The sequence below is a fragment of the Salvelinus sp. IW2-2015 genome, unplaced genomic scaffold (assembly GCF_002910315.2).
Source record: "Salvelinus sp. IW2-2015 unplaced genomic scaffold, ASM291031v2 Un_scaffold16299, whole genome shotgun sequence".
NCBI lineage: Eukaryota > Metazoa > Chordata > Actinopteri > Salmoniformes > Salmonidae > Salvelinus > Salvelinus sp. IW2-2015.
The window spans coordinates 289,280-311,805 of record NW_019957528.1 but is presented as its reverse complement, the minus strand read 5'-3'; the positions used below and the strand labels follow the sequence as shown (position 1 = coordinate 311,805).

The following is a 22,526-nucleotide window of genomic DNA, read 5'->3' as shown; positions in this document are numbered from 1 at the left end:
TAAAAGTTAAATACAATTCCTGCTAGCTGCGTTCCATAAACCTCTTTATGAAATCGAGCAGGATGGCGATGATTGGTCTGTCAATAGCGTTAGTGCTGTATATACACACCCTTCCTCTAGGGTTTATTGGGTATTGTTTGCTGGGCTGAGATCCTGTATTTACATAGCAGAAGAAGTCCCCTAACAAGATTAGGTCCCACCTGGTTGGGAAGTTGTTGCTTACTCTGCCAAATTTCCACACCATTGAGAAATTGTTCCATATTGTGAATCTCACTTCATAAAACACCAGCATTATTAACAAGCTTCCTCTCCCTACACCTTTTACTGAGCTAGACATTATGTATGTGACAACCACAGGGTTGTTTTGAAAAGGAAAATCAGCTTGTTTACAGCATTGTTCTGAGTTTATAACCTCAGGTTACCTCTTCATTAACTAGGCTGTTATGGGAAACTCAATCTCTGTCATTGTGTCTCAAACAGTACTGCAGTTTGGAGTCACCTGGTTCAGACAACCAAGAGTTCACTGCTGTGAAACAATGCATGTTTGAGGAACCACAGCCAACACGATTTGAACCACAGCCAACACGATGCATTTTCTGTGGTCAAGAATTGACTGAAACACTGAGAGGCATAAGTGATGTTTTGTTATGTATTTATTTAAGACCCACATGTCCATCCATGTGTAGTTGATGTCATTGCTGACCCAGGCGATGTGTCAAGTGGAGGGTTTGGACATGAGGAGGGGTGGCTGCTGGGGTAAAATCCCAGCTAATGGATTTCTTAGTGGGATCAAGACATAGGAGAACAGGACCATTAGCAGAGGGGCCCGAGGTGTTAAAATGCAGCAGAGGTCCAGATGATCCTCACCGGTCACTGGTATCACATCTCTGCCAATGTAAATATAGAAGCTCTAGACATTAGCTATTGCTCCCCCGCCCGGGTTGTGGGCCGGCCAGGCTCAGCAGTCATATATGGAAACCTGTTTAAATGTAATTTGCTTAACATATGTACACGTCAGTCATGATAACAGCCCCCTATGGAGCACAAAGAGAGTTTGCACTCAGCTGCCGGAAAGCCAGAGAGGAATTCCCTCTGTGGCAGAATGGGATCGCCACCACACATTGTTCCTTAACGCCAGAGCCAGGATCTGTGGCAATATTTATAAACACGCCAGGGGAAGAATGGGCCTTTTGTGTGTGCACGGATGGCACAGGAGAGACACAAAGAGGATGAAAGGACCAGCCCTGTGTCAGTTTTGCTGCCTTTGCAGAAAGGGGAGGTGGGGGAACAGTTAGAGGTGTAATCGGCTGTCTCATATCGCACAGCCTCTCACTGGCATCATAGTCGTTTTTGTGTGATGTTTAAACAAATATTTTTATTGTCCCAGACTTAATTTGTTATCAATGCATGGTTGTTAAAGATCAAGCTGTTTGTAACCATGGAGGAGGAGGGGAAGCGTGCCAATGCACTGGTTTAGTGGATTGACTACCACTATGCTAAACCCTAAACACACTGAGCTGTCTGCCGATGCACTGGTTTAGTGGATTGACTACCACTATGCTAAACCCTAAACACACTGAGCTGTCAGGGAGGAGAAACACCACTATACATTCCTCTTCCTGACAACACAGATGTTTATGTCTCCTGTCTGTCATCCTACAAGATAGTCAAGGTTGAGTTTTCACAATCAAATGTTGACAGAATGAATGAGGATGATTTTCTTATCAGAGGAACCATCCACTCCTACCTGTTCTTTATAAATGGTGTTGCAGTTGTCATAGAATAAAACAGGTGAGATTGTGTTTGAGGAGGCTTGGCAGGAAGAATGACAGATGAAAACACACACACACACACACACAGCTTGCATATAACGTGGTGTGCATGCATATGAAACCTTACTCCACTTTCTCCAGTTCAGGAAGTACCATCAGACACAGCTGGCAGAATGGCTCTGCAAGTCATGGCCATAACGTAGTTACAACATTAGACTAGAGGAGACATGTCATGGCCATAACGTAGTTACAACATTAGACTAGAGGAGACATGTCATGGCCATAACATGGTTTCAACATTAGACTAAAGGAGACATGTCATGGTCATAACAGAGTTACAACATATGATTAAAGAGGAGACATGTCATGGCCATAACATAGTTTCAACATATAGACTAGAAGAGACATGTCATAGCCATAACATAGTTTCAACATTAGACTAGAGGAGACATGTCATGGCCATAACATAGTTTCAACATTAGACTAGAGGAGACATGTCATGGCCATAACATAGTTTCAACATTAGACTAGAAGAGACATGTCATAGCCATAACATAGTTTCAACATTTGACTGGAGGAGACATGTTCATAGCCCTAACATAGTTTCAACATTAGACTAGAAGAGACATGTCATAGCCATAACATAGTTTCAACATTAGACTGGAGAGACATGTTATAGCAATTACATAGTTTCAACATTAGACTAGAGGAGACATGTCATGGCCATAACATAGTTTCAACATTAGACTGGAGGAGACATGTCATGGTAGAGGTGTAGTAAATCTACATCTTAAACATGACCAGTGACATATACCATCCTAATTACCATACTGTGTTAGGATCATGGTGTACCGTGACAACGGAAATGACACAGAATCTAGGGACTAAGTATAGACAGTACAGATCTCAGAGTTGTTCTGAGAGAGTGACGGAGAGAGATAGACAGAGAAAGAGAGGGAGAGAAAAAGCGGGGCCATGTGTTCCCATGTTGCAGAGCTGCAGTCAGAGTTGCTCTTGGTCCAGAGAGCAGCCTGCTGGTTGGATAATCCCTCAGCATGGTGGGCGGCTCAGAGTCACAGTCATTAAGGGCCCATATTACATTCACTGTTACGATTTACAATATCAGCCTTACATTGACACCATTAGGCACATGTGTTGACCCACGAGTGGCAGCTTAACTTGCAATGGTTGTCCATTTGTCAGGGGTAACCTTTGTCTCCATGGTAACAGGCACTGTCGTGTCCATCATCGTTGACTTGATGGAAATTATGTTTATCCAGATTCAGCGTTGCCATGTGATTTCAAGATGTCAATTTTCTCCCCACTACAAATTCCTGCTATGTCCCCTGTAGCTCTATGTGTGTATCATGTTAGCTATTTTATGTGCCTGCTTTATCTGTGTTTACTGTGTTTTTTCACCATATGTTTGCTTAAATGTATGTTCTTTGCTCTCTCTCTCTCTCCCTCTACTCTCCTCTCCTCTCTTCTCTCCTCGTGTTGCAGGTAAAAGTGATGATGCGTATCTGCCCCTCCCTAGAGGCTCCTGATTCGTCAGAGTCCATGTCCTTCCTGAAGGTGGACCCCAGGAAGAAGCAGCTGACCCTTTACGACCCCTCGGTCAACGACCACGCCAACTCAGGGCACAGGAGAGCCACCGTGGCCATCCCAAAGATCTTCGCTTTCGACGCAGTGTTTACCCAGGATGCCTCTCAAGTAAGGACCAAGCAATTGAGGAGTCTGTGTGTGTGTGTGTGTGTGTGTGTGTGTGTGTGTGTTGGTGTGTGGTGTGTGTGTTGTGTGTGTGTGTGTTGGGTGTGTTGTGTGTGTGTGTGTGTGTGTGTGTGTGTGTGTGTGTGTTGGGTGTGTGTGTGTGTGTGTGTGTGTGGTGTGTGTGTGTGTGTGTGTGTGTAGGGGGACACTCTTTTCAAGGGTAGGAGGATATGTTCATGCTGGCTGGGTGCGGTCCAGGGGCTTAGTAGAAAAATGCCTGTCTTTGGTTGGGGGCATTCTTCCCATTATGGGCCTCAACAGCTGGCCCTTTTAAGTCTGGGGAATTAATTTAATTCAGTCCACTTATATCTAACCTCTCCTTTCACAGTCCAGTTATATCTAACCTCTCTTCTCCCAGTCCAGACCTTATAGTCTATTCGAGCCATTCCCAAATTAAGATCAAAATGGAAGGGCCAGACATTGAGGACATGTAACATCCAGACAAAAATGTTCCATAGAGGTCTGTTTAGAAACATTTCTCAACAAAACCATTGAGATTTCCATTGATCACTCAGTATCTTCTGAACTGATTGTTGAAGAGATGAGATCTAGCAGTGAGGCAACATGCTGTTAGTACCTACTAAAAAGGGAACATAAACCATCGACTCACGCTTTGTGTTGCTCCCCATAGAGCGTACAATCTTTAGGTTTGAGAAGCTGAACCATTAGGGATCTCATCAAGCATTGGTAGAGTCAATAGCTACAGGGTCTACAGCATGGATCAGTGTCTCCACAGTGGGGGTACGGTTCAGAGCTTCCTCCATCAGATACATCTCCTCCACAGTAAGCCAGCTGATATGAGCTGATAGCCCTGCTCCTGCTCCAGTAAGGCAGACTGAGACGAGGCTGCTAGATTGTGCCGCTGGGACCACACTGCTGGCGGCTAACAGTAACAGAAAGCTGTTCTGCAGTAAGAGGCCTTCATATCTGTGTTATGTATGGGAGGAGATCTGTGTCTGCAGCAGAAGCCTTGCCCCAGTGGAGCCATGGTGGTGAAACAGATTGTAAAGATGAGCCACACATTGCAGCATTTGTTCCTTTTGACGACGCCCATCTTCCTGATGCTCCTCCAGTGTTTGATAGCTAGAATAATGTTTTTGTAGAAATAATTGGGAATTCTCAAATTGAAAATACTTTGTACGTGTATGTGTTTGGCAATGACTTGATATTCCTATTATGTTGGAATGTACACAATTCTTAAAGGGGAATGGCAGATATACGCTCTTTAACCACTCCATCTCTCTTTATCTATCTCTCTCTTTCTCCCTCTCTCCTTGCAGGCAGAGGTGTGCTCAGGGACAGTGTCTGAGGTCATCCAGTCTGTGGTGAACGGTGCGGACGGTTGCATCTTCTGCTTCGGGCATGTCAAGCTTGGTAAGCAAGCTCCGCTACTCAACTGAAATCTGGCAAACGGACTTTGTTAGACAAAGAAAAGTCTCCCTTTATCGGTTTGATGCCCACATTCACAAATGGATTAGTGGTGCAGTGGAGTGGGCTGAGGAGAAAAGAAGACAGTGGGGAGGGGCTAGTGAGAGATGGTGGGGGCTTGAGGGAGGGAGACTTCTATATAGAGGCTGCAGGGAACAGTCTTGAATTAAAACCACTGTAATTGACCTGGACTCTTCACCCAGTCTGGGTGAAAAGTCTAATTGAGTCACCCTTTTCTTCTCCACTGTGCTCATCCTCCAGGAATTGCTCCTTGAATCACCCCCTTCATAAGTTCTTAGAGATACAGTAGATTCCCAATCAACAGGTGTAATGCATTTTCCTCTCCTCTACACATTCCAGACAGTATTACTAGGGTTTCTTAGTTTTTCGAAGGGAAATTAGCAGCAGGCTGTTGCCAACAGCACAGGCCTTGTATATTAATATCTCCATCCCCCTTCCCCGCCGTCTCTCACCCTCTCCTCCGTCTCCAGGCAAGACCTTCACCATGATTGGCAAAGACGGCTCCACCCAGAACCTCGGCATCGTGCCCTGCGCCATCTCCTGGCTCTTCAAGCTCATCAACGAGCGTAAGGAGAAGACGGGCACGCGCTTCTCTGTCCGTGTGTCTGCCGTGGAGATCTGTGGGAAGGACGAGGCGCTGAAGGACCTCCTGTCTGAGGTGTCCACGGGAAGCCTTCAGGACGGACAGTCCCCAGGGGTCTACCTGCGTGAGGACCCTATCTGTGGCACTCAGGTGAGGAAAAAAGGTGGCCAGATGCCAAGGCTTCTCCGCCTGTTTTCCTCCCTTTCTTTGTTCTCACTCTCTATTTCTCTCACTCTCTGTCTCTCTCTCCCTGTCTGGTATATATTAGTGTCTGTGTATTGATCTGATTCTCACTACTACCTACCTCTGTCTACCCCAAAGATGATCTGTTTTCTTTCCTGTGTACTCTGAGCCCATATTTCCCTGTCTTACCTATCTCAATAATCCCTGCGCTTTATTCTCACCAAAGCCATCCACAATATCGCTGTCTTTCTTCATACCTTTTTATTGACTCCCCTGTCAGCATGATTGAGCATCTATTACTCCTGCATTAGCTCTGGCCCTCTGGATAGCAATGGGACTAACTTGGGGGTGGGGGTGGGGGTGGGGGGGATTTGAAGGCACTGACAGGTGTTGCCGTCAGATGTTGTTTTTTTGGGCTCTGTGTGGAACATGACCTCAAAGGCTGCCTGGAGTCCTGTGAAGCTTCTCAAGGCTTCTCCTCCAACCACGTGGTGTGGGCCCCCTACTAGATGCCCCCTTTCCTCCCATTCCCCACTCCCCCCTCTCCATACCCCACCACTACAACATCCGTGTGGAGGGAAGTGCCCCTGCCTCCTGCTCCTCCATTACCTTCCATAATCCCACTCCCTCTGTGTGCATACCTGTTTCTTTAATTGCCCCCAAGACCCAATCTAATGGGTAAGAAATGTGTGCCTAGGTCCAATTACCTGGCTATCCTCTCTCTCTCCTCTTTCTCTTTCCTTCCTCCAATTCCTCCAACTCTTTTTCATACTCTCTCCTTCTCTTTATTTTACCCCCCCTTACCCTTACCTCACCTCTCTCTTCCCCCCTCAGCTCCAGAACCAGAGTGAGCTCCGCGCCCCCACGGCAGAGAAGGCAGCCTTCTTCCTAGACGCGGCCATCGCAGCACGCAGCACCAGCAGGCCCGACTCAGATGAGGAGGAGAGACGCAACTCTCACATGCTGTTCACACTGCATATCTACCAGTACCGCATGGAGAAGAGCGGCAAGGGAGGCAGTGAGTACAACTGCTACTACTTTTACAGGTAGTCTAGCAGTTAAGAGTGTTTGGCCAGTAACCGAAAGGTCGCTGGTTCGATTCCCCAAGCCGGCAACGTGGAAAAATCTGCAGCTCTGCCCTTGAGCAAGACAGTTAACCCCCAACAACAACCCCGGGCACCGATGATGTCAATTAAGGCAGCCCCCCTCACCTCTCTGATTCAGAGGGGTTGGGTTAAATGTGGAAGACACATTTCAGTTGAATGCATTCAGTTGTGCAACTGACTAGGTATCCCTTTTACTACCACTACTACACTAAGCATATCAATCATTACTACATGATTTGAGGCGCTCTCTGATCTCTAGTGTCACTCTGTGTGTTTTTGACAGTGATGGTGTCGTATTTTTATTCATCATTCTACTATACTATTTATAATTTGCCCATTCGATTCAACAAATGCTCTGGCCTTTTCGATTCATCCTCCAGAGATGAATGCACTGAACCATATTGCTGCACATGAACAGATTTTTTTTTTCACTTGCTGATTACGGACTTAATCGAGTAAAGGAAATGACCAAGAATTGAATGATGATGACTTTATTATGCCTTAATGATAGTGTTACTTAGCAGATGTAATTCCCCCCATCAGTTCTGCTGCTGAAAATAGTAGTACTATAGATATCTGTGCTGTCAGAGATTACCATCATAGCCATAGGAGACTTTACTGCACTGGGCTAGATGGTGGATAAAGCCGCAATAAATCTGAATGGATAACAAGCCTCCAGCCTCTCATTTGGAATGTTTATGGATGGGTGAAAAAAATAGACTTGTTTGCATTCATGGGTTGTGCTTAGCGGAACGAGAGCGTGGATTTGAAGCACACAATTTCTAACTCTTGCTGACAAGAGTTTAATGGTTCGCCGCTGCCGCCTAGTCCCTCGGGAGGCTGAAAAGATTTGTCATGGGACTTCGGATCCTCAAAAAGTTCTACAGCTGCAACATTGAGATCATCTTGACTGGCTGCACCACTGCTTGGTATGGCAACTGCACCACCCTCTATCGCAAAGCGCTACACAGGGTGATGCGGACAGCCCAGGACCTCTATATCAGGTCAGAGGAAGGCCCGAAAAATGACCAAAGACTGTTCTGTCTGCCAAACAATACTGGACCATCGGCTCTCGGACCAACAGGCTACCCACAAGACAGCTAAATATCTTGCACTGACTATATGTACACACTGACACAGAAACTACATGCACACTTTTTTTTATTTTATTCTTATTTTCAATGACTGCCTAGGAACACTGGGTTAACTGCCTTGTTCAGGGGCAGAACAACAGATTTTTACATTGTCAGCTCGGGGATCCGATCTTGCAACCTTTCGGTTACTAGTCCAACGTTCCAACCACTAGGCTACTGCCACACACACCACACACACACACCACACACCACACACACACACACACACACACACACACACACACACAACACACACACACAACACACACACACACACACACACACACACACACACACACACACACACACACACACACACACACACACACACACACACACACACACACACACACACACACACACACACACACACACACACTTTTACACTCATCATATGCTGTTGCTACTCTGTTCTTTATTTTACTCTTATTATTATTATCTATCCTGATGCCTAGTCACTTTACCCTGCCTTCATGTGCATATCTACCTCAAATACCTCATATCCCTGCACATTGATCTGGTACTGGTACTCCCTGTATATAGCTTCATTCTTGTGTAAAGGCTTGTAAGCAAGCATTTCACAGTTAAGTCTACACTTGTTATATTTGATTTGATTAGATTTTAATCTGAAATAAAATATCAGTGACCTACATTACAATGTGCTGCCCCTCTGCTGAAAAACATTTTGAGAAATTCTGCTCCCCTTCCGTCTAAACTGAATCAATGTATACTTTTACTTTCATAGCACAGCCCCCCAAACTAGTCATCATCTCCAATGACTATTTAGGTACCAAATACAGTGATTGTCCTCCTTTGTTTTGTATATATGTGACAACAAGATACTTTTATGTGTCTGGAACGTTATTACCTGTCTGTTAAACTGAGACAATCTCAGCCCAGATTTGAATCACTTCAGACCGAGAGGCTTACTCATGAATAAATCAGACTGCCATGTCTGGTCTGGTCTGGACTGTGCCACTCCTGACTGTAAGGCGCAGCAGCAGCATGTGGGAACCCTGCAGAGGGAGTGTCTGACTGTGTCTGTGCTGAGATATAACTTCACCTGGTTCTTCCTCCTGTGTCATCTACAGTGTCGGGCGGACGGAGCAGGCTGCACCTCATAGACTTGGGGAGCTGTGAGAAGGTCCTCAGTAAGAGCCGAGACGGAGGGGGAGGCCTGTGTCTGTCTCTCACTGCACTGGGAAACGTTATCATGGCTTTAGCCAATGGAGCCAAGCACGTACCTTACAGGTAGGGGAACTAGTACTGAACTTTCTATCTATACCTTGAATATGTAATATGCAAAGGAGTCGAGTCATGTAATGAAAATGTTCGAGACAAGTTTATGCAAGTACATTTAACTTGACTATCAAGGCTGTGTTTATCTAGCGTGCTATAGACTTAAAGAAATATCTCAGTGTTAGCTATGTAGTTTGCTACACTATGGAATCAGAAATGAGGTGAAGAGCTAGAACGTTTCATTTGGGGAATGCAGTGCAGACAAAGTGTGAAATGGGGAGAGCGAGCGAAAACGGGAGGAAATATACTATAAAAGGAGCGTTCAGCTTAGAACCCGACATAACAGTCGAAGAACCAGTTCTTCCAAATGTGATATTCAAAAAATCTCTGGCAACCCAGACTAATATAAGGCGTAGAGAACCGTGGTTGAATGTAAACCGACACTGATATAAGGGACTGAAACATCCTGCCATTTCCTGAGCAGTGATGTGTGAACGTATCATTTCTAGGGACAGCAAACTGACGATGCTGCTGAGAGAGTCGCTGGGGAACATTAACTGCAGAACTACAATGATCGCCCACATCTCTGACTCCCCTGCCAACTACACTGACTCCCTCACCACCATCCAGCTGGCCTCACGCATCCACCGCATGAGGAAGAAGAAGTCCAAGGTTTGTGTCTGGACTTGCAGAGCTTTCAGTATCATACATTGTTTACATTGATTAATAGACATGGGTATTTTCCATTTGAACAGTAGCATATTTCGATGTACAGGGAACTGTTTTGATGAGGGAAAGCCATAGATTTTCACAGTTATAATAAGTATTTAGTGATCTCTAGAGTGTATTACAGTGGCTTTATTAGCAGAAGTTGCACTGTTCACCATTTCATGTAGTAGCCTATTCGTAACTGAGATCTTGAAAAAGCTATTCCCACTTTACTGTAAATTGGAGGCCATGGTATGAAATTAATCAGGGCCTCTCTTAATGCAAGATTATTAATTCCATAATTCAGAGTTAGTTTTTCTTGCCTGCTCAACACATAATCATGTAATCAATAGGGCTGCCTAACAGGGTTGGGCTCAATTTCAATTTAGGCAGTCAATCCAGGAAGTAAACTGAAATTCCAATTTAATGATTGAACAAATCAGCATACATTTTTACTGACTTCTCAATTAACTGAAAAGGAGAAGCTATTTATGTCAAAAGTTAGAAGAATGTGGGATTTTAAATTCAAATCACTTCCTGAATTGACTGCCTTCAATTAGAATTGATCGCAACCCTAATGCCTAAGGATGTGTGTAATGCATGCCCTCGGATTCGGGAAATATATACTCCAGATAATTAGGTGTAATGACAGCATGTATTTATTTAGCATCTGTCTTCGGCGTAATTATAATGCATTCTACGGACACTGATTCATATTATTGACATTCATTTCAGTGTGCCTATTGATGTTCAACCTGTAACCTTTAAATGTATTGACTGACGATTTTAATGTAATTTATATTTGCCTTACGATGTATTCCACCGTGAATTCATTATGCGATTGAATTAACTGTAAATCTACAGCAGGAAATGGGAAAATGGTGGAGAAAATTATATAGACTTTTTCAATAAGTCTAAAGTAAAAATGTTATGTCTTGAACATGTGAATTATGCAGAAAGTCTAAGTATGTAGCACATTCATGTGCTAAGCACATTTCCTATATACACTGTTTTGTAAGTCTCTGTATGTTTCTGTGTTGCAGTATGCATCCAGTTCTTCTGGAGGGGAGAGCTCCTGTGAGGAGGGGAGGATCCGTCGGCCACCTCACCTCAGACCCTTCCACCCCCGGACGGTGGCCCTGGACCCAGACCTGCCCTCCCTGCTCAGCGACCCAGACTACTCCTCCAGCAGCGAACAGTCCTGTGACACCGTCATCTATGTGGGGCCGGGGGGCGCCGCCATCTCAGACCGGGAGCTAAGTGACAACGAGGGCCCCCCCACCTTCGTTCCCATCATCCCCTCCCTGAACAGGAAGCGGTCTGGGAAGGAGGGCCCCCTGGACAGGGATCACTTCTTCAAGTGCAACACGTTTGCTGAGCTGCAGGAGCGCCTGGAGTGTATCGACGGCAGCGAGGAGCCTACAGCGTTTGTTGGAGAGGGCAGGGGAAGTCAGGCCAGCCCCAAGGTGGACAGCAAAGCAAAGGAATGCCCTGGCTCTGTTTCCCCAAAGACTGTAACTAAAGCCTCCTCCTCCCAGGAGAACATATCACCTAAACTTGCTCCTAAATCTGTAGCCATTCCTCCATCCAGTAGCCCCCATATCAGCCCTTCTAAGTCTAAACTGGAACATTCCAGAGGGGTGTCACAGAGCATATGTAGAACAAGTGCTGATGGTGAGAAGGTGATGTCAGAGAGCAGAGCAAGCCCATTCATACAGGGTGTGGCCACGGTGCCAGCCTCTGAGCCAGTAGTACGGGAGAAGGTTTACTTCAACAAGAAGCCCTTACCCAAGCCTGCTCCCCCTCCACCACAGCAGAGAGACTCAAGCAGGGGCAACGGAGAAGCAGAGGAGAGGTCCCCCACCAGAATGCCCCCTGTGGGAATGAGCCATCAGGTTGGAAAACAGGGGGAGTCTGGGGACCCCTTCCTTGATAGGACCCAGACCAGGGGACCTGTAGAGGTGTGCCAGCTACGCTCCACCCTGAGAGAGAGGTACATGGACAGGGACAACCTCCGGGCTACGGTCACCCTGCAGCAGCCTGTGGAGTTGAACGGAGAGGATGAGCTGGTGTTCACTGTGGTGGAGGAGGTTTCCATCGGCAGCATCATAGACAGCGGGCGGCCCTCCAGCATCATCAGCTTCAACAGCGACTGCTCCCTGCAGGCCCTTGCCTCCGGCTCCCGGCCCGTCAGCATCATCAGCAGCATCAACGATGAGTTTGACGCCTACACATCTGCTGTGAGGGGTGCAGAGGTCAACATCGAGGTGCTCACCCCCTTACAGGATGACTCATTTGTGTGTGTGGGCAGCAGGGGCTCGTCCATCAGCTCCTGGCTCAGCGAGGTCAGCGTCTGTACTCTGGAGAGTGAAAGGGTACACTCTGCAGACGTTTTCCTCCCACAGACTAAGCACATCGGCCCAGACGGCACCTTCTACCTGGATTCCATGGGTATGTTCCACTGTGAATCATCCCGAAGGGATGCCAAGAACTCCCTGAACGACAGTGGCTTTAGCTTTTCTGAACTGGACAGTGACAGCACAGCACCTAGCAAACTGTCCCTGACAAAGTGCCCTCTGTCTCCCGAGTCAACCAAAGGATCCCTCAGATTCCCATCCAAATCAGCTAAAGTTAACTCTCTCAGCTCCTCCTCACAACCCTCCCAGGGCCCTTACATAGTCCACTCCAGTCTTCCCAGGAAAGTGAAACCTACCTCATCAATAGCCTATAGTAGCAGCAGCAGTCGTGAACCACAGAGACAGGAAGTCAAGCAGGAGGACCCCTGGCAGCGCATTGTCAACCACTCTGAACCTCAGCTTCCAGACTCCAGCGCCCCCAGCAAGCTCCCCAGAACCCCAGTAAGTGGCATTCCCTGCCGCAAAGCTGGTGTTGTCAACAGCAATGGTGTATCTCGCCCACCCAAGGTGCAGGGTTCTACCTCAGCTCAGAGGGTGGTGGACGGCTGTGAGAAGTCCACCAGTAAGAAAGCGGAGCCCCCCAGCAAGATGCCTCAGCTCAGACGAGGGGCCACCACCCTGGGCACTGTGCCTGTCATCCACGTCTCCCCAGAGACCAAGGCCACAACCCAGAACATCACCACTACAACCAACATTCTCAAGTTCTCCTCTCTGGGGAAGAATGGAAAGGCAAATGGGCAGCAAGCCAGCATGCTCCCCAAACCTGGTGGTACCTCACCTCCTCCACCTCCAGTGCGTAAGTCCAGTCTGGATCAGAAGAACAGGCCTCTGCTGCCCCAAAGTGCCTTAAAGTCTGTGTACGGTGAAGCAGGGAGGCCCAAAATTACCAGGGGGGCGGTGTCAGAGGATGAGCTAGAGATCCACTGCAGAGTAGACTCCAACAGTCTCAAAACCTCCAGCCTCAGAGGTGACTACACCCCGGCCAAAGCCACATCCAGTCTGAGGGCCAGAGGAGATGCTAGTCGGCAGCATTACGGCAGTCAGATGCCTCTGGAAAGGAGTGACAGCATGTCCATGGTGGGCTCCAAGCCCACTCTCAGTCGAGAAAACAGTGGAGCCAGCCTGGGCTGCAGCAAGTCCAGCAGATCCATTCCCAGATTCGGTGTACCAAACTCAACCAGCTCTCCCATTGCTACATCCCCAACCTCCCCCTGTTGTGCTACAGGTGCTCTAGGTAAACCTGGGCAGGTCAAAGGTAGTGTTAACCCCAGGGCACTAGGAGCGGTCAATGGAAGTAAGGACCGTTCGTTGTCAGCGAGCAACTCTAAGGGCCTGAGCTCCTCCACAAAGTCCCTGGCAGCTCCAGCAACCAGGAACCCCAATGCCAACCTTCCCCCGACTGGCAAGACCTCCGCCCCGCGAGCCACGGCAGCCGTCAGCAGCAAGCCTGGCCGGGGGACCATCATGGGCACCAAGCATGCTATGCGGGCAGCCAACAGCCGGGTCAGTGAGCTGGCATCAGGCAGCACATCAGGCAAACACCTGAGGGGCTCAGGGGACTCTGACAGTGGTAATGACAGTGGGGTGAACCTGAGTGATGACAAGTCCCCCGTGGCCATGCTGCCCTCCCCCTACAGTAAGATCACAGCCCCCAGAAGGCCGCAGCGCTACAGCAGTGGCCATGGCAGTGACAATAGCAGTGTTCTGAGTGGAGAGCTGCCCCCAGCTATGGGCCGCACAGCCCTCTTCTACCACAGCGGGGGCAGCAGTGGTTATGAGAGCATGATCCGGGACAGCGAGGCCACAGGCAGCGCCTCCTCTGCACACGACTCAATGAGTGAGAGTGGAATGTCCTCCTCAGGCCGCCCCAGGACATCCAAATCCCCCAAGAAACGCAATGGTAATAGCTCTGAACCTGTATACATCATTATGCATTATCTATCTGATAATATCCTGAACAACAGCATACTGTAGGTTTAGTCTGGGAATGGATTGAGGCATTCAAAAATGTGAAAGTTCCATAAAATCCCAAGCATTACTCAGGTCCTTTTACAAGTTGTCTTGTTTAACCTCTCTAGGGTATGTGGGACAGTAGTGTCTCACCTCTTCAACAGCCAGTGAAACTGCAGGGCGCCAAATTCAAAACAACAGAAATCCCATAATTAAAATTCCTCAAACATACAAGTATTTTACACCATTTTAAAGATACACTTGTTGTAAATCCAGTCACAGTGTCCGATTTCAAAAAGGCAAAAAAAAGCACACCAAACGATTATGTTAGGTCAGAGCCAAGTCACAGAAAAACACAGCCATTTTTCCAGCCAAAGAGGAGTCACAAAAAGCAGAAATAGAGATACAATTAATCACTAACCTTTGATGATCTTCATCAGATGACACTCATAGGACTTCATGTTACACAATACATGTATGTTTTGTTTGGTAAAGTTCATATTTATATCCAAAAATCTGAGTTTACATTGGCGCGTTATGTTCAGTAGTTCCAAAACATCCGATGATTTTGCAGAGAGCCATATCAATTTACAGAAATACTCATAATAAACATTGCTAAAAGATACAACTTTTATGCATGGAATTTTAGATCCACTTCTTCTTAATGCAACCGCTGTGTCAGATTTCAAAAAAACTTTACGGAAAAAGCACACCTTGCAATAATCTGAGTACAGAGCTCAGAGACCAACACAACCCAAACAGATATCCGCCATGTGTAGTCAACAGATGTCAGAATAGCATTATAAATATTCACTTACCTTTGATGATCTTCATCAGAATGCACTCCCAGGAATCCCAGTTCCATAATAAATGTTTGTTTTGTTCGATGAAGTCCATCATTTATGTCCAAATACATCCTTTTTGTTAGTGCGTTTAGCCCAGTAATCAAAATTCATGACACGCTATCACTAGGAGCAGACGGTTGGATTTCTTCTCAGGTTTTTGCCTGCCATATGAGTTATGTTATACTCACAGATATCATTCAAACCGTTTTAGAAACTTCAGAGTGTTTTCTATCCAAATCAACTAATAATATGCATATCCTAGCATCTGGGCCGGAGTAGCAGGCAGTTTACTCTGGGCACACTTTTCATCCGGACGTGAAAATACAGCCCCCTACCCAAGAGAGGTTAAGCCCAGTCTTTGTTGTTATTTACAAGCAACTGTGTGATGTCAAACAGTCCACTTGTTAAATAATGGAGGAGGTTGTTCATGGAGGTCATAAGCCCTAACCACTCCTCAATAAAGCCTATTGTCTAAATGTTACACAGCATGTCTATAAATACCCCCGATTGCTGTGCAGATCAGCTTAGACAATCTCTTGTTAAGGGTTGTTAAGGGTCAAGGTTCACTGCTGTTGACTTTATGTGTGTCATGTTCCCATCTGAAATAAGAAATACATTTCTACAGATCTCCTGAATGAAGCAGTATGCCAGAGAAGTATAGCACAGAATATCCAAACAACATCAAGGACAAACTGTCGCTTTCCCCAACTCCCCCAGGAAATGTTGTACCTCATCAATCTAACTTTTTAAAATGTGATTCTTATAGTTGGTTTTGTCACCTTTCTGATGCAGCAGAAATTAGATGTCTTTGAACTCAGTTGAACAGCAGCAGACACTTCCACTTGTTCCAGCTGTCTTAGATTTATGCAGTCAATCTTTTAAATTCATATTGTTTGGTAGGGATTTAAAATAGACAGTGGTGAAAGCCTTATACATATGCAATCAACAGCACGCTCAGGAGGCCTGTGTAAAGCTGGCTATCTCTTTACATCTCAGTCTCACCCTCTTTACATCTCAGTCTCATACATATTTACTAATAGATAGAGCTGTACAGCTCGGCCCTGGCAGATATTACCATTGTATATTTCCAGCAGTAATTGAGGTGCCTGTCTGTCTGTGTCTCTCCAGGGCTACAGCGGAGGCGGCTCATCCCGGCCCCCCTCCCAGACACCTCGTCACTGGGGAAGAAGGCTGGCACAGCTGGCCAGTGGGTGGACCTGCCGCCCATGTCAGGACCACTGAAGGAACCCTTCGAGATCAAGGTGTACGAGATCGACGATGTGGAACGGCTCCAGAGGCGACGACAGGAGGACTTGGTTGAGGTGAGTGAAGGGTCATGCTTACTGTCTGTAATACAAGCTCCCCATACTGTTACTCCACTTATTTTAGAGTCATTAGGTTTAAGTTCATCAATACATACAGTACATACTGCTTAGCAATGTCAAGCTCAGCAATAGTCTGCACGTGTCACATTGATCTCAATATTCTGAATGTGCTACGTTGAAGTCAGGCATGCAGACCCAGCGCCAGGATAAAGTGACTAAGGGGGCAGTGGAAATCGGTGAGGGGGCACAATTATTTGGGGTTCTTGCATTTGAATTATATTAAAGTCTGCTTATGTCACGCAATACCATAATCAACATAAAAGTTAAAATACCGAGACCATAGAGTGCTTTTGACCAAGAAGTGACAAATTGTTGCACTCTATCAGCACCATGGACAGCACCCTACACGCTAAAGCGAGGCTTTTGAAAACCTAGACTGGTGTCTAAGGAAGTCATTTTGCCATTCCATACCCTAGGTTTTTGCTGAAATGACACCACTGGCAACACCACCAAGATTTTGATTTTAAAAAACAACCAGCTAGATTGTTCTTACCTTTTCAGAAGAGTTTGCAGCTGATTCTCTGTGGAACTTCCTGAGTAATCGATCATACCATTCTCCCCGAAATCTTCATGTAAGATCCCCCTCAAATTCCAGTTGGATTAGTTGAGCTTTCCTCAGGTGTACTGTAGCATGCTTCTTCTGTGCTGACTGAACACGTTTGTCAAAGTGGAAAATGAGTTCTCGCATGTAGCTGTGGACGCCCCAAAGGTCAATCCATGTGTCAGTCCAGTAAGCACGGTCGGCATAGCGGAGAGAGGCCCAGAGAATCGTTGCAGGATATCAAGTGGGGTCCATATCGTCCTCAATGTAGCCAGAGCGGGCAATTTCAGTCTGCAAAAACTGGCGAGCGACACTAAACTCAGCTTCCACCAAATCTTAATTTTTTTATTATTGTTTTTTACATTTTTATTTAACCTTTATTTAACTAGGCAAGTCAGTTAAGAACAAATTCTTATTTACAATGATGGCCTACACCGGCCAAACCCGGACGACGCTGTGCCAATTGTGCACCACCCTATGGGGCTCCCAATCACGGCCGGTTGTGATACAGCCTGGTTTTACTTAGATCTAGCAGTAGTTTCAACTTTTTCAATCTAGAAAGTCAAGGGCACAAATGGCCTCCACCAATTGGCTGTTGCGTTCTCTGAATCGTTCTGACATTTCACCACTGACAGCATCCAAGAACATTATTTTACACTTTGGCTTTGTGTGGGTACGTTGGCGAAGGCAATTTCTGATATCCATCGTGGCAGTGAGCTAGCTAAATAGGCTAAGGTTAATAGCACTAATGTTTTTAACAGCTAGCTAAGAAGCTAACTAAACTCTGTAGTGGTGGGGCGTGAGGCAGAGTTGAGTGAAGCAGCTTCAACAGTAAACTTGACCGCGCCCGTATAAATCAAAATCAAATATTACAGGTAGAGGCGTATTACGTTATTCGCTTAGCCTACCACAGATGAAAAGTGTTTTCCATGGATACCCAAAGGAGTCATACCTAACTGCCCCAGTGGCTTTCCATAGCCCCCCTGCACACACCGCGGCACACTCTGTCCACTGTGCTGACACAGCGCAGCGGAGATACAGATTTTGCATCAACCTGTCACTCAATAATTGTTTATATTTTCATATCGGGACATACAACTAAAACTGAGGGGGCACAAGTTTTAACTGAGAGTGTTAAGCCTCCCTTTGCCCCCTGGTGGAGTCGGGCCTATAGGCATGACATCGTGGGAAGGTCTTAGCTCACTCTTTCTCAGGTTCTTATTAAAGAACAAGGTGAAAATATGCATCTGAGATGTTTGATCTTTAGTCTGGCCAATGGCGAATCCCAAAGTCTTTATGTGTCTGTGTGACCAGGAATGTGAAGAGATCAGGAGGCAATTATTGTCTGGCGTTAATTGCTTTAGATATGACTGATCGCTGGGGCTCACTGCTGGTGCTGATTGACAGAGGGGGAAGGAGTGGTGGTGGTGGAAAGAGCAGTCCAGGAATGTGTGATGAATGTGCATCCCCCCTCTACATCCCACACCCTATCAGCCATCACCATGGCCCATCCCTGGCTGCCTGATGGCTCTTTATGGCTGGCTCCACTTGCCACGGGTCATTAACTGCTCCCACAAGTTAGAGGCAGCCAGACAGGAATTTGTTAAGAGAAGATTTTAAATCAGCTGGATGGTGGTTTGATTTAGTTTCAATTAGGAAAAGATGATCTTCAATTTGTCTTTCCCAACCATCACTGGCTGAATGGCTGGTAATGAAGTGCTTTGCCTCGCACATCCCCCACTGTTCCCAGGCCAGTTTTGGAATACCATGCAATGTGTGCATCATGGCTGGTTTCCGTGCTTGTATTCTCAGATGTCTATTTGTGTGCACATGGCTTTTTCTGTGTACATACAATATACAGGGTTTAGTACTCTGTATATTCATGCATGTTTGTGTGTTGTATTTGTTTGAGAGATCATGAGATCATTACTCTGTCTAGAGTACAAACATATTTTTTACATTATGTATTTTATTTTCCTCTCTTTTCTCATCTTTAGCATCCATTCCAGGATGTTGAGAAGGTATGTTGATTTTGCTGGATGGCTGAGGCTTGATTATTCTTTAATGGGAGTTGGGGAATAGTTTGGAGTAAGGGTTAAGAGGGGAAGAACAGGAAGTAATTGGATTGTTCGAGTTGCATGCACATATCTCAAATTAGGTTTGTTCTATTGTGACAGGAAATGTTAATACACACGACTGTGTCTGTATATCCTGCAATTCTTCAGCAGCAACAAAAATGCTAGTGAATTACTATTATTATTATTTATTTCAAACAGTTCCTTAGTCACTCATCTCTCTCTCTCTCTCTCTCTCTCTCTCTCTCTCTCTCTCTCTCTCTCTCTCTCTCTCTCTCTCTCTCTCTCTCTCTCTCTCTCTCTCTCTCTCTCTCTCTCTCTCTCTCTCTCTCTCTCTCTCTCTCTCTCTCTCTCAGGGCCTGCTGTACTTCAACAGTAAGCTGAAGGTTCTGGAGCGGCGGCAGCAGCAGATCAGGGAGCTGAAGGTCAAACATGAGGCACTTAAGGAAGAGCTAGAGGACACCAAGACCCGGCTGATGATGGACCCTTGCAAGTGGATAGGAGAGTGTGAGTGTCTGCTACATTATTCTACCAGGATTGGGGCATATGGAGATGTACACATTTTTATTATTAATGTTCCCTACAAAAATAGAAAGTTATCTTCCTATTGAAAGTTAACTTGATTCTGTGGACAGTCTTCCAGTTTTCAGTTGATTGTGTGTGACCAGGACTTTACTCCTCTGCTCTCCTGTCTCTTCTCATCCAGTTGAGGTGGACCAGGATTTGGACAAGGAGTCCCAGGAGTACCTGCAGGCCCTGGGTCAGGTCACAGAGGAGCTGGAGTTCTGTGTCAACCTATGCAAGTCACGTGTCATGATGGTGACCTGCTTCGACATCAGTGTGGCATCACCGCCCAACACTCAAGAGGTGCTGCGAGAAGTGGAAGTCTGACAATGAGCAAAAGAAGAGATGGAGAATCAAGGAAGTGAGAAAGGAAGAATTATGAAATGTAGCAGTCAGTTCATAGTTATTGCTGGAATGAAGTGACAAGAAAAACTAAAAAGATAAAAGATGAGACAAACGAGTTGGGTGTCTTTGCATGGAGACAGGAGATCTGAACCGACTTATCTGCAGTGCCTCGTTCTGGACATGTTCATGTTGGAATGGGAGATAAGTGTGTGCACAGACACACCAGTTTCTGTGTTCCAGCATGATGAGAGAGAGGCCATCATTTACCCACGAGTCATTCAACGAGACCCGGAAGTGCCTTTTTCACTCGACTTATTTTGAGTCATTATTTTTTGTATGGTGCTAGTATCATAACCAGCATACCTAAACAAACCCTGAACATATTCCTTTTAAGAAATAATTATTTTATATTGCATTGTATAGTGTATTTATATGATTATGCTGTGTGTAAAATATAATTTCTAGGTAAAAAAAAGAAAAAAAAGAAGAGCAATAAGCTAATGTTATTGCGTTCCCAAACTTTGCCTTTTCTCATGTTTCAAACCAACCTCAGTCAGCATTTTGCCCATGTTAATCCAGCCTCTTGCGCCTTATGTTATCTTTCTGGTTCAGTAGTCTACCTTTTAAAACAGGTCTGTGTTATCTTGTCAAAGACTCAATTTACTGTTATCACTCAGCCACTGCCAGCTGAAAGCTAGCAGGGTTGAGTAAATGTTTCTTCCCTCCAGTTGCCTTGATCACAAGGGGTCCCAGTGGAGGTGCTGAGATGGGTGATGGTGGAGGTGTAGAGAAGGGGAGAGGAAAGTATGTGGTATGTGGGGCGGAGCTGTGTTTGCCCTTGTTTATTTAATTGGAGATGTGGCAACGGCAGAACACATCAATCAGAGGGGTCACCATACAGGGCCTGCTCCCAACAGGCTGTGTGTACGCCATGATTCATGGTTGTGACAGTTGGCTCTCTCCAGTGCTCTGTGCTAGGGGTGTCCAGAGTCAACCTGACAGACCTCTGTCACCCTCACTGTACCCCCAGAGCCATGTGGAAGCATGCTGAGTATTATTCCCAGGCCCAGAGGTGCTCGTCAGTGCTCCTATTTTATCCCTAGACGGGCCTCTACTGGGTTCTACTGACACAAACAAAAGGGCATAGATGAGATGCCACAAGCAAGCGTCATTCTATGGCTATTTTGTGGTGTGCTCTTTTAAGTGGTGCCAAGCCTTGGTTCTATGCATTCCAACATTCTCACTTCCACTATAAGAATACCCTCCATAAAGCACTAAGATCAACAGCACAGACCGTTTGCAATGACTCAGAACCCTCTCTGAGTTATGCTTCAAAGCTACACATATTACACATATAGCACTTCTCTCCAACCTTCTACTTTCTTTACTAATTTAACCGGATGTCTCAATCAAAGACTAGGACAGGCTCCAAGAGGACAGTGTCCTAAATAAAGGCCGTGAGAAACCACAGTTTCCCGTGTTTACATGCAGTGAAGAAATTGCCGCCTTCAGATTTAGACGTTGTTTGGCAAATACAATCAATCAACTAGCTGTATGTAGCTGCCAGAGTGTTTGTGTTTTAATCACTTCTCTGAAAATGGTGTGGACAAAGAAGATGAACTGGTTTTGGTTATCTAGAGTAAGAAACTGGATTTGGTTGTATTTTGATGTGTTTGATTTATATAACTAAAATATTCATTTGTTTTCTTTCCTCTTACAAAGATATACCCTCAGGCCCTTTCTGAAGATGCTGCATGAGATTTTTTATTAATTTGTAAGAATGATTTCTATTCCATTTTTACCATTTTGATTTTAATAATATCTTTGGCTCTCGATCATGCTGGGTTAGTTTCATGACTATTAGCAAACTAAAACATTTTTTCAAGAAAGTTGATGTATGTCATATTTCATATCAAAACCCATATTTTCTAATGTCTTTGGTTTTGTATAGGATTTTCTGACCCTGTGTACAAATGTATGATATGGCAGCTCGTGTTGAGTTTTATCTGTGAATAAAATGTTTCTTCTTATAGCTGACTTGGAATGATTTTTCCTTCATTGGTTGTCTTGAAATAAACTATTATGTTTGGCCTACATAATTCAAAACCACATGACCTATTGGTCATTGGTATCCTAGCCTCTGCCAAACAACCGGATGTTCCGGTTTTCAGGGGAAATGAAAAGAGAGCCTGTGACGCAACTTCTACTTTTGGACTTTAACAAGGCTACACCACAGATTTTCTAAACCCAGAGGCGCAACATCGCAAGACTTCTGGTAACTTTTGCGAAGCAGACCAAGCAAACCAGGCTGGCATTTGGTGTTAGAGAAGTCAATGAGAGAAGTGAAACATCTTCCTTAGTCGTTAATTTTCTCACAATCTAAAGGCACAACCTAGATTAAGGCAGCCCGCACCTCTCTGATTCAGAGGAGTTGGGTTAAATGCGGAAGACACATTTCAGT

General features: G+C 45.6%; 1 protein-coding gene across 4 annotated transcripts in view; it reads left to right on the top strand.

Moving 5' to 3' along the window:
* Positions 1-22,095, top strand: part of LOC112080381 (kinesin-like protein KIF26A) — a 141,237-nt gene extending 119,142 nt beyond the window's left edge. For 3 of the 4 annotated variants that reach the window (XM_024146114.2, XM_024146116.2, XM_024146117.2), the window contains 11 exons: positions 3,276-3,485; positions 4,823-4,916; positions 5,462-5,724; positions 6,592-6,775; positions 9,088-9,247; positions 9,745-9,907; positions 10,987-14,260; positions 16,284-16,477; positions 19,079-19,102; positions 19,513-19,663; positions 19,863-22,095. In XM_024146114.2, the coding sequence (XP_024001882.1) occupies positions 3,276-3,485; positions 4,823-4,916; positions 5,462-5,724; positions 6,592-6,775; positions 9,088-9,247; positions 9,745-9,907; positions 10,987-14,260; positions 16,284-16,477; positions 19,079-19,102; positions 19,513-19,663; positions 19,863-20,047 (4,902 nt within the window). In that variant the 3' untranslated portion in view covers positions 20,048-22,095. The remainder of the gene's footprint in view (positions 1-3,275; positions 3,486-4,822; positions 4,917-5,461; positions 5,725-6,591; positions 6,776-9,087; positions 9,248-9,744; positions 9,908-10,986; positions 14,261-16,283; positions 16,478-19,078; positions 19,103-19,512; positions 19,664-19,862) is intronic. The other variant, XM_024146115.2, reaches the window with a different exon arrangement.
* Positions 22,096-22,526: the final 431 nt, after the last annotated feature.